Raw genomic sequence first — 11,839 nt, 5'->3', positions numbered from 1 at the left:
GACTAGCGGCTTTCCTAGTAATCCTAGAGACTTCAATTGCGTAATTGAAGTTGTTGAATTGTTCGCATTGTGTTCGTTGTAGATGGATCCTGTTGGAAAGGAAATATGATAGTCTCAAGATTATGGGAAAGAGTATTTTAGGGACTCAAGGGAATATATCATTAATATGGTAGAGTTCCTAGTTCATAAGTTCCTAGGCATATTCAATGATCTTGTCCTATAAATAGGAGTGTAAAATGTATCTTTTAATAACACAATCAAATGGAAAATCAGTTCAATACAAACAACATGGTATCAAGAGCAGTTTTTTCGATCCAAAAACCTTCAATTTTCGTTTGAACTCAGATTCAAAATCATCATCGTTCTCTACCTTTCTCAAACCCCTCAACCAAAATCCGGCACACGTCTGATCTATCCATCCTCAGCCCTACAACCAAAATAGCCAAAAATCAAGTGAGCATCATAAAAAATGTCCAAAACCATTGAAACAGTAACAGTTGGAATCAAACTCGATGGGAAGAACATCCCAGTTTGGTCCCGGTTAATGAAGGCCGCAATAGGCAGTCGGGAAAAACTGGAACACCTTGAGGGGGAGTCCACACCACCATCACTCGACGACCCCAAGTTCAAGGAATGGCAGGCAGCCGATTACACAGTATACTCATGGCTCATCCAAAACATGGAGCCAAAGCTGGTAATGCAGTTTGCTCAACACCAAACGGCAAAAGGCGTCTGGAAAAGCCTCACAACAACCTTCGAAGTGAGAGCTGACCTACTCCAGGTCTACGATCTCGACACAAAGACAAGCTGGTCGCTACAGGGGAATCAAACCCTTGAGGAATATTGGAGCGAATTACAGAGTTTATGGGTAAGCATCGAAACCAGAAAACCTTGCCCATATACATGCTGTGATAAAGGAGCATTAATATACCAGAGAGAAAACAAAACAAAGAAATTATACCAATTTCTGTCCGGATTAGATGTAAAATATGATCGACTTCGACGGGATCTACTCAAAGAGACCCCGGAGCCAACTGCCGAAATGGCATTCGCCGCCATCAAACAAGAAGAAAATCGAACAAGCATCTGGAATCCAGCAACTCAAGAGCCGGGATTCTCAGAGATAGGGTCGGGTTTTGGAGCCCGGTACGGCGGACCACCACCGCCTACCCAATTCAATTGATCAAGCAGGGGACCACTGCCGCCGCCGCACAAGGGAGCACCACCACAGAATCGGAGCGCCTCGTCGCAATACCCAAAAATTGACAAATCCAAGCTAATCTGCTCCCACTGTGGCATGTCGAAACACACACGAGAGACATGCTTCCACCTTGTCGGTTTCCCGGAGTGGTGGGAAGATGGCCACAAGCGAAATCGCTCTACCACTGCAAAGGAAAGATGGTCATTGGAGGACAGGAATTGACACAAGGCGAAAATCCTCCGGTGGGCAACCGAGAGGTCGCCTACGCCGGAGGAGTTGGCAGACAACCGGAGACCGCTCCGGGATGGTGGGCTTCTCAAGCAGCGCCGACAGAGAACAAGGGAAATCAAGAAGAGAAGGCTAGGGCAAATTTTGGAGGGGCGGCGGAGATAACAGACGGTAAAGGGTTTGGGTTTAATAACCTAAACCCTTCTATTTTATTAAAATTGCAGCCTGACCCCCATTTTTCAAATTTTTCAAAAAAAACCCCCCATAGCTTTGATTCCTTGCAAAATACACCCAAGAAAAAGGAGCATGATAATATTATGTGCCAAAATCGTTTTTCCGTACTTAAAAATGACCCTGATATTGCCATCGTATGTGAAGTACGAGAAATAAGTCGGGAAAAAGATCGGAGATGGATTTTTGATTGTGGAGCTACGGACACTATGACATATGATAGGTCTGATTTTCAAATGCTACATAAATCTAGAAGGACCCATGTTGAAACAGCCAGTGGAGAAATTTCGAGGGTAGAAGGGGCTGGCACTGTTCAAATATCCCCAACCTTGAAAGTTTCAGATTGTTTATATGTCCCATCCTTGACACAAAAATTAATGTCCATCAGTCAAGTTACACAAGAACTAAACTGTACTCTTCTAATGCATCCTAAGTTTTGTTTTCTCTAGGATATTCGGACGGGGACGATTATTGGGCGTGGCACTGAACGTCACGGGTTGTATTATGTGGATGAGATAGCTCAAACTGGCAGGGTAATGTTGGCTCACGGAACTACAGAACGGGAGGCATGGTTGTGGCATAGGCGGTTAGTGTAACGACCCGCCCATTTAGGGTATAATAAATGCGGCGTTCGCTAACTAAGTAGACTTAAATGCATCAAAGAAACATAGGCTAGGGTTTCATTTGATAAGGGGTTTTTCATCAAAGCATTTAATGAATAATTAAATAAGTAAAGGATAATGCTTTAGCAAGGAAACCCAACAAAGGCTATCACCATAAATGCTCCAAAGTAGCAAAGGTACCAAAATATTTTCAAATGTTTCATACCCAAAATATACCCATGAAATAAAAGAATAGAAGTATTTATCCCAACAAAGATCACAGTTTTCATAATCAATAGCGGAAGCGACCAAGAAAGAAGTGAGGCTATGTATGAGGACACAACGACACCTTGAGTACCAACAGATCATTTTATTATTCTCTACTCAACGCCGCCGCCCGCTCGTCACCACTCAACCTGCACATAAGGAAAACACATGCAGGGCTGAGTACGAAAATCATACTCAATGGGCTCATTGCCGAAAACAGTTTTTATCACAATTATAGTTATCATGCCATTTTCAAGTGTCCATCGGGGTTTTAACTTTAGAAAGACCCGAGGCACCAAAATATCTTCTTTCTCAAATATCACGGTCGCGCAACCATTTTTCTCATAGACGTTTACCATATCCTCATTCTACATGACAAGGAATGCGGCCGCAATCCAGGTCACTAGACCGGCCAACCCGTACGCTGACTCTCGGTCTAACATTGGTGTACACTAACCCAAGTAGAGTTTGCGGCTCTACAAGGATCCGAATTCGATTATAACAATAGTGGCATAGCCACGAGGGATAGGCACGACAAAACAAATCAAGGCATGATAACACATCTTTCATTCTCATCAATATCATTTTAGGACAATGTCCTTATTTTAAAAGAAAGCCCATCTCGTAGGTTTAGCTCGATAGAATTCTCTTCTCCTCGTTTATCACGCTGAGAGCGCGAAGTATCACCTTTAAATTAGGCGTATCACAAATCAGATTCAATCATTGATTTCAAATCATGCATGTCTCCCATATTTCCCTTTTTCCCATCGATTATTTTCAAAATCATCAATCAAAATCAATGTATGATTAGCATATCATTTTTATTCAAATAATCATTCCAAAATCACCAATAATTCGTAACACGCATGAGTGTTCCACACACATAACACACGCACACGAACACAACAATTGTGCACGCCGATCGAGGCGTGCACACACACACACTCGGCCACACACACACACACACACATCCATGCATCGCAAAAATTCACCGATTAAACCCCTTTCACTCGTTCTAGATGCATGTGGATTCAAGAACACCGATTAATCGGTAGAAGAAGAGAAGATCAATAATTAAAGTACCTTTTCCAAAAGAACGAACGGTAGAAACAAGGAATTAGTCTTTATTCTTCAATAATCTCTTGAATCTCACTTGAATTCTTCTCAATTGATGAAGGAATCTTGAAGAAACTTGAAGAAAACTTGGAGAAATTGGGAGAGAAGATTTCGAAAATTGTAGAGGAGTGGGGCGCCGGTTTTGTGAGTGCTAGGGTTAGAATCTCTCATGTATTTATAGAGTCACCAATAATAATATCCAAATAATTAAATAAATAAAGATTTGGATGATTTGGTAGAGAATATGGGGGAGTGGCGTTAAGTTTGTTGAGAAGTGGGAGGATTTTCGAAAATTAGGCTTAAATAAATAGCCTATGATTTAATTTGAATATTTCACGGAGCAGAATAATATATCACGGAGCAAGAATAATTATTTAAACTCCCCAAATAAAAGGAAAAGTGGCGTGTATTTTTGACTTCTCCAAAGGGATTTAAAATCAAATCCTAATTTAATTAGGATATGGTAAGATCTTCTTAGATATGGCAAGATATGCTAGAATATTTTAGCACATTTATATTTATTCATGGAATAGAATAAATAAGAGATCAAATAAATAAATAATTCCCTCTTCTCCAAAAATATGAGATTTTCGAAAATCTCATGGAATAAATCATAGTGGAGTTCGAAAATTCCATGTAGGAATTATAGAGTATTTGGACTTTGGATTTTAATTTGGATAACTATCCCAAAAAAATAATTAAATCCAAGAATAATATTATTTCTTCTCCAATAAGGATAGTGGCCGAAAATTCCACATGATTTAAATAAATGCTCCTATTATTTTTCTCACTCCTCCCTTAGCAAAGTAAATAATAATTTCCCCACAATTATATTTCTCCGCATCAAAATATTCGCATATTCCAAATCAATCATCTCTTCACTTTCACTTCATTTTCTCATCATATTGACCTTTCAACGGCCACATCATTTTTCCACATCTTTGACTATTCAATAGCCACGTCAACATTTCAACAAGTTGACTATTCAACTCAAACTCCATTCTCATACGCAATTAGGTCACAAAGACACTATGCAATTTATTACTCATCAAATAATTCACATATCATAGCATTTAAGGCATTTAATGCAAAAATTTTATAACCCGAAAATTAGGGTTTGAAAAAGTGGGGCGTTACAGTTAGGGCATCCATCATTTGGTTATTTGCAAATTTTATTTCCCCATTTTGCTAAACTTCATTCTCTAAATTGTGAATCATGTGTTTTGGCAAAAAGTCATAGACATTCTTTTCAAGTCAGCAATACTAGAGTCAATTCAGTTTTTTCCTTAATTCACTCTGATGTGTGGGGTCCTTCTCCAGTTATTGGGGGCAACGGGATTAGATATTTTGTCTTGTTTGTTGATGATTGCACGAGGATGACATGGGTATATTTCCTTAAAAATAAATCTGATGTCTTTTCAAATTTTCAAAATTCACAGAATTTTACACCATGATCCAAACACAGTTTCAAACAAAAATTAAGATACTTAGATCTGACAATGGGAGGGAATTTGTCAATACTCAAATGAAAAAGTTTTTTTGTTGATAAAGGTCTTATCCACCAAACTTCGTGTGCTTATACCCTAGAGCAAAACAGTGTCGCCGAAAGGAAAAATAGAATTATCCTAGAGATGACTCGATCTATTATGTTCGATTCTAAAGTACCCAAATACTTTTGGCCCGAAGCTGTTGCCACATCGGTTTACCTCTTGAATAGGCTTCCCACAAAAATTTTGAAACTCAAAGCCCCCATATTTGAATTATCTACCTTAACCTCTATTCCTGCTGCCTTGTCTCTTCCACCTCGTGTCTTCGGAAGCTCTGTCTTTGTTCACATTCCCAAGCACGAACGTTCCAAGCTTTCCCCTTGTGCCGTAAAATGTGTCTTCATAGGTTATGGAGTAAATCAAAAGGGGTATAGGTGCTTTGATCCAAAAAATAGACAAGTTTTCACTACGATGAATTGTGATTTTTTGGAGTCTGAATTTTTTTACCATAGCCAACTTACCAGTCAGGGGGAGGAATCTGAATCCATAGGATCTAGTGACCCACTAAGTTGGTTTCCGATGTCACACAATAATAAACCCACTGAAGATCCACCCGAGCCAACCGCTCCTGCTGCCAAGCAGGTCTTACACACAACAACGCAACCCGTGGAGTTAAGTAACACGCCCATTACCCTTCCGATACCTGAGGTAATCATTACTAATCCTCAAGAAAGTTCATGTTCTTCTAACAATGATGATACACAGATAAATACTATAGATGGAGACACTGGAAGATATATCTTGCCAAATCGTATCAACAGGGGAATTCCCCCCAAACGGTACTCCCCTGAGAAGAATAGCTCTCGGGCAAGATACTCAATTGGAAATATTGCCAGGGCTAATCTCTCCAAAATGGCCCGGGCATTTGAAGAAGCCTTGTATGAAGAAGAGGAGATTCCTCAAACAGTTGAACAAGCATGGCAAAGCAAACACTGGAGAGAGGCAATGAAGGTGGAGATGAAGGCATTGGCACGGAATAATACATGGGAAAAGTGCCAACTTCCCGAAGGAAAGAAACTAGTGGGGTGTAGATGGGTATTTACCATTAAAAGAAGGCCTGATGGCACAATCGAATGATATAAAGCTCGTTTGGTGGCCAAGGGATACACACAGACCTACGGAGTAGACTACTCAGAGACATTCTCGCCAGTAGCCAAAATGAATACTGTTCGAGTACTGTTGTCAATTGCAGCAAATAAAGACTTGCCTCTACATCAGCTTGACGTGACCAATGCCTTCCTCCATGGGGAACTGACGAAGGAAGTGTATATGGAAGTTCCTCCAGGATTCTCGGATGAATTTGGAAATGGAGAAGTATGCAAACTGAAGAAAACTCTATATGGGTTAAAACAATCTCCGAAGGCCTGGTTTGGAAGATTCACAGAAGCAATGAAGAAATACGATTACAGCCAAAGCAATGCTGATCATACTCTATTCACGAAGAAGAAGGGAGAAAAAATCACTTGTTTGATAATTTATGTGGACGATATGATCATTACAGGGAATGACTTGGAGGAAATAGAGAAGTTGAAAAGGAACTTGGCTTCTGAATTTGAAATGAAGGACTTGGGGCATCTGAAGTATTTTTTGGGAGTTGAAGTGATGAGGTCACCCCATGGCATATTCATAAATAAAAAAAAGTACATATTAGACCTTTTGGCAGAGACAAGGATGATGGACTGCAAGCCTGCGGAAACCCCCATAGCTCTGAATCACGGCTTGCAAATAGTTGAAGGATCGGCATTGGCAGATCATGGAAGATATCAACGACTGGTAGGAAAATTAATCTATCTGTCACATACCAGACCCGATATAGCTTATGCAGTAAGTGTTGTCAGCCAGTTTATGCATCAGCCTCAAACTGATCACATGGAAGCAGCAGTTAGAATTGTGAGATATCTCAAGGGCACCTTTGATCATGGAATTATGTTCAAGAAGAATGATCACTTGGAAATTCATGGCTACACAGATGCAGATTGGGCAGGAAATCCAGTCGACAGAAGATCTACCGCGGGATACTTTACATTTGTTGGTGGAAATCTAGTGTCGTGGAAGAGCAAGAAACAAAAGGTCGTGGCATTATCTAGTGCAGAAGCTGAATTCAGGGGAATTAAAAGTGGACTGACTGAAGTGTTATGGTTGAGAAGGGACATGAACGAGTTAGGCCTGTTGTCTCCAAAAACTTGCCAACTCTTTTGTGACAACAAAGTTGCTATTAGTATCTCAGAGAATCCAGTCCAACATGACAGAACAAAACACGTGGAGGTTGATCGACATTTCATCAAAGAAAACATTGAGGCTGGGATAGTTGCATTTCCATTCATTTGATCTGGAGATTAGCTAGCGGATATCTTAACCAAGGCTGTGGGCACGAAGAACTTTGCAAATGTACTTGGCAAGTTAAGCATCGGGAATCCCATTACTTAACTTGAGGGGGAGTGTTGGAAAGGAAATATGATAGTCTCAAGATTATGGGAAAGAGTATTTTAGGGACTCAAGGGAATATATCATTAATATGGTAGAGTTCCTAGTTCATAAGTTCCTAGGCATATTCAATGATCTTGTCCTATAAATAGGAGTGTAAAATGTATCTTTTAATAACACAATCAAATGGAAAATCAGTTCAATACAAACAACAGATCCAAAGCTCTACCTTGTTCTCTTTTTTGAAACTTATCTTTTGTTGCATGCTTTTAGCTTGTTTATGCTTAATTGTTTTTCAAAAATCAAACCAAACTTTCCAGATTGTCTAGATAGTAGTTAAAGTCGGTTCGTGGTACTTAAGGGTCTACCTTTAGAGCCTATCGATCTTGAGATCGAAGCATCCAACAGAAGGAGAAATGCTTTTACGAGGCTAAATCAACGGATCCGAGCTTCTTCTCCGATCCAGGGACGATCACCTTCACCAGTTCAAGAACCATCATCACCTACTCCGTCACCAGTTCATTCTCTTATCCAGTTTGAGCCTCATTCTCCTATTTTGATGGAGGAAGGAAGCGAGAACGGAAACGGAAATAACAATCCAACACCACCTCCTCTAACGAATGCTCAACTTCAAGAGCAACTCGCAGCATTGCATAGGTGGTTAGATCAAGGGCAGAATGAGATACCAGTGCAGAATATGTTTGCCTATAATGGGGTGGCAAACCCACCAATTATTGGCAACAACATGAATGCCAACAACTTTGAGCTCGGGAGGGGACTCATTCAGATGGTTGAGAATAATGTTTTTAGAGGCCGAACCACGGAGAACCCTAACAAGAATATCACCAAGTTCATCCAGATCTGCAACAGGACGAATATAAATGGAGTCACCGATGAACATGTCAGATTGAGGGTGTTTCCTTTTTCTCTAGAGGATGACGCCCGATATTGGCTGGACAGAATGGAGCCCAACTCCATCCGCACGTGGGATGCAATGGTGGAGAAATTATTAGCAAAATACTACCCTCCGAGTGAAGCTTTAAAGAGGCAGTCAGCGTATCTAGCATTTGAAATGATTCCTCAGAGAGTATCCGAGGCGCATGGGAAAGATTCAAGAGCCTTTTGAAGCGGTCTCCTATCATGGTCTAAGCCTAACCCATCAAATCCTCTCATTCTATAAGGGGTGTTTGCCTAAAGCAAAGAGTGAGCTAAACTGGAGCGCGAGAGGAGCATTGCTAAAGATCGGTGAGACGGCAACAATGGAGGTGATCGAGAGAGTTACCTCGAATGATGAAGGTTGGACCAACGAGAGGAGCAAGGTGCACAGAATAGCTTCTGCCTAGGTCAGCCAATAGTATGACCAAACAATTGGAGCTCATCCACAAGAAGCTAGACCTTATGGGGGTGGGAACATCAGTGCAAGAGAATCAAGAAGGTGTAGAAAATGTCAATTACATACACCAAGGGGGCAACAGATATTACAACAACTCCCGACCCAATCAAGGAGGTTTCAACCATTTTGGGAATAAGCCACATCCCAACCTCTCATATGGGAACCCCAACAATGCCCTGCAACCACCTCCGGGGTTCAAAGTTTCTCTAGGAATGATCAACGAGCCGCAGAAAAAGAGTTCAGAGGACACACTGAACACATTCATGACACAGTCACATAAGAATATGGAGCATTGAAAAGGTAGAGAATGATATGCATAACATGGCAACACATATGAAGAATCTAGAGGTGCTAATGAGTCGGATTGCTCAAGCTGTGAGCGGCCAGCATAAGCCAGGGCAATTCCCAGGGCAGCCCATTGTAAATCCTAAGGATTGCAAGGCGATTCACTTGAGGAGTTGGACGAGTTATCAGGGTCCTTCTATGCCAGAGACCCCACTAAAGCCTGTAACTGGGCCAGTGAAAGAAGCAGAAGCCAAGGCAGAAAATGAGGAACTTGAGACATCATCTCCGGCAGTTCACCTGAGGTGAACACACTAGTCAAGCCAACAGAGATAAGAGTGCCATTCCCCCAAGTGCTGCTAAAGAAGAAGAAGAATGATTAGTTTGCCAAATTCTAAGAGATCTTCAAGAAGGTGCAGATTAACATTCCGCTGATTGAGGCACTATAGCAAATGCCCAGATATGTTAAATTTCTTAAGGAAGTTGTCGCCAAAAAGAAGAAGTGGGAGCATCATGAGACTGTCAATATGACGGAAAACTATAGTGCGATTTTGCAAAGGAAGCTTCCGGCCAAGATGCAGGATCCTGGGAGCTTTACTATTGAGTGCACTAGTGGAGATCACTTTGTAGAGAATGCCTTTTGCGACCTCGGAGCTAGCATTAACCTCATGCCGTTGTCCTTCTATTACAAGATGAAGATTGACCAGTTGAAACCCACATCCATCACGTTGCAGATGGCTGATTGTTAGGGCCAAACTCCCTAACTCCGGTAGAATTCCTCCGTGAAGTCGCGGAATCGTTTGCCCGACGATCAAACACGGCAAGAACGAGGGTTTTGAAGTAGTAGAAAGTAAATTGCATAAATATATTTTATTCCTTGAGAGGTGAAATAAAATACACGCATATTTATACTAGGACCCTAGGGTTGATTCGACCTACAATCCGGGAAAGAATCAACGAAGAAAACCCGAAAAGGAGCTTATAATCCGCTCGACGCAAAAATAATTAAAAATAAACAATAATAATCCCCAAATAACTAAAGACACGAAATAGAAATAAACTAACAAAAATAGATAAAAGTCAGCAGCTTCAATAATTGACAAAATCGCCAAAGTGATCTGGTTGACGTCTCTGACGGCGCGACCGGTCCTTGGCGATTGTTCTCGTCGTCTCTTTGCTGCCTTTGTTCACTGTATCCACGTCCATCTCCTCCACATGCTGCTCCGGGCTGGTCTCCCTTAGACGAGCTGACTGTTGCACCGTAACAACTCCCCTCTCCTTAGAAGCCTCCTTGTCCTCAAGGAGCAGATCCGGAAATCTACTATGTACCACCTCCCGGGGTTCCCAACTCGGCTGATCCCCGCCGTCATCACCCGATTCGAGCAGCAATTCTTCAACAGTCTCCCCATTTCGCCAAACCGTCCGGCGATCCCGCACGCGGCACGGTCGAACCACTGGTCTGCCACGAGCAAACTTCGCAGGCAAAGCCTCCGCCACCCGATTCTCACTAACAACAAAAGGCTTCAACAAACTCACATGAAACACATCGTGCACCCTACTCCCTTCCGGCAGCTTCAGACGATATGCCACCTGGCCTATTCGTTCCAGCACCTCGAAAGGGCCATAAAATCGTCGCGCTAGTTTAGTTGACAGCGGTCGTGCGACCGAATGCTGCCTATACATGTGCAGCTTTAACAACACCATCTCTCCAACCTCGAACTCCACATCTCGACGGTGCTTATTAGCGGCAACTCGCATCCGCTGTTGCGCGCGCTCCAAATTCTTCCTGAGCAACACGATCAACTCCCCTCGCTGCCGTATCATCAATGCCACGTCCGGGGGTGTCTCCGCCGAGGGCGCAGCCGCAATTAATGACGGCGGATCCCGACCATACAACGCCGTAAAAGGGGAAGTCCCCAGGCCTTCGTGATGAAAGCAATTCAATGCCAGTTCCGCCCATGGCAGAAAATTCACGCATTTCGACGGTCTATCCGCCACAAACGCCCTCAAATATTGCTCCAAACCCCGGTTCCTCACCTCCGTCTGCCCATCCGATTGCGGGTGATAGGCAGTTGAGAAATTGAGCTTAGTACCACTTAAGCGCAACATATCCTCCCATACCTCATTCAAGAAAACGGGATCTCTATCCGACACCAACGTCTTTGAAATCCCGTGATGTTTGACCACTGTATCAATGAACACTGTGGCCACCTTCAAAGCATTGTAGCTCTTCGGCAGCGGTGCAAAGTGAGCATACTTTGTCAAGCGGTCCACCGCCACCAAAATAGTCGTGAACCCCCTCGATTGTGGAAGGCAAGTAATAAAGTCTATCGAAACATCCTCACAAACTTGAGAAGGAATCGGTAGCGGCTGCAGCAACCCTGCAGGTTTCTGAGTAGAGTACTTAGTTGTCTGGCAATCGTAGCATGACTCTACAAATTTCTTCACATCCTTCCGCATTCCCTTCCAATAAAACACAGCCGCTAAGCGTTTGAAAGTGCGGTCAATCCCTGGATGGCCGGCTGTCGGTGCAGCGTGAAACTCCCGT

The 11,839-nt window shown here is 42.4% G+C and overlaps 1 protein-coding gene and 1 pseudogene across 1 annotated transcript; both read left to right on the top strand.

Annotated features, from left to right (window-relative positions):
- Positions 1–469: 469 nt before the first annotated feature.
- LOC148930841 (uncharacterized) lies at positions 470–1,183 on the top strand. The gene has a single exon (XM_089066622.1). The coding sequence runs from the start codon at positions 470–472 to the stop codon at positions 1,181–1,183; it is 714 nt and encodes a 237-aa protein (XP_088922748.1).
- A 6,797-nt stretch (positions 1,184–7,980) lies between these two features.
- On the top strand, positions 7,981–10,040 carry LOC148930840 (uncharacterized; annotated as a pseudogene).
- The last annotated feature ends 1,799 nt before the right edge of the window (positions 10,041–11,839 follow it).

The sequence above is a fragment of the Salvia hispanica genome, chromosome 3, assembly GCF_029641045.1.
Source record: "Salvia hispanica isolate PSC_SH4W2 chromosome 3, Shi_PSC_v1, whole genome shotgun sequence".
NCBI lineage: Eukaryota > Viridiplantae > Streptophyta > Magnoliopsida > Lamiales > Lamiaceae > Salvia > Salvia hispanica.
The sequence above is the reverse complement of the archived record's forward strand: the minus strand, read 5'-3'. Positions and strand labels throughout refer to the sequence as shown.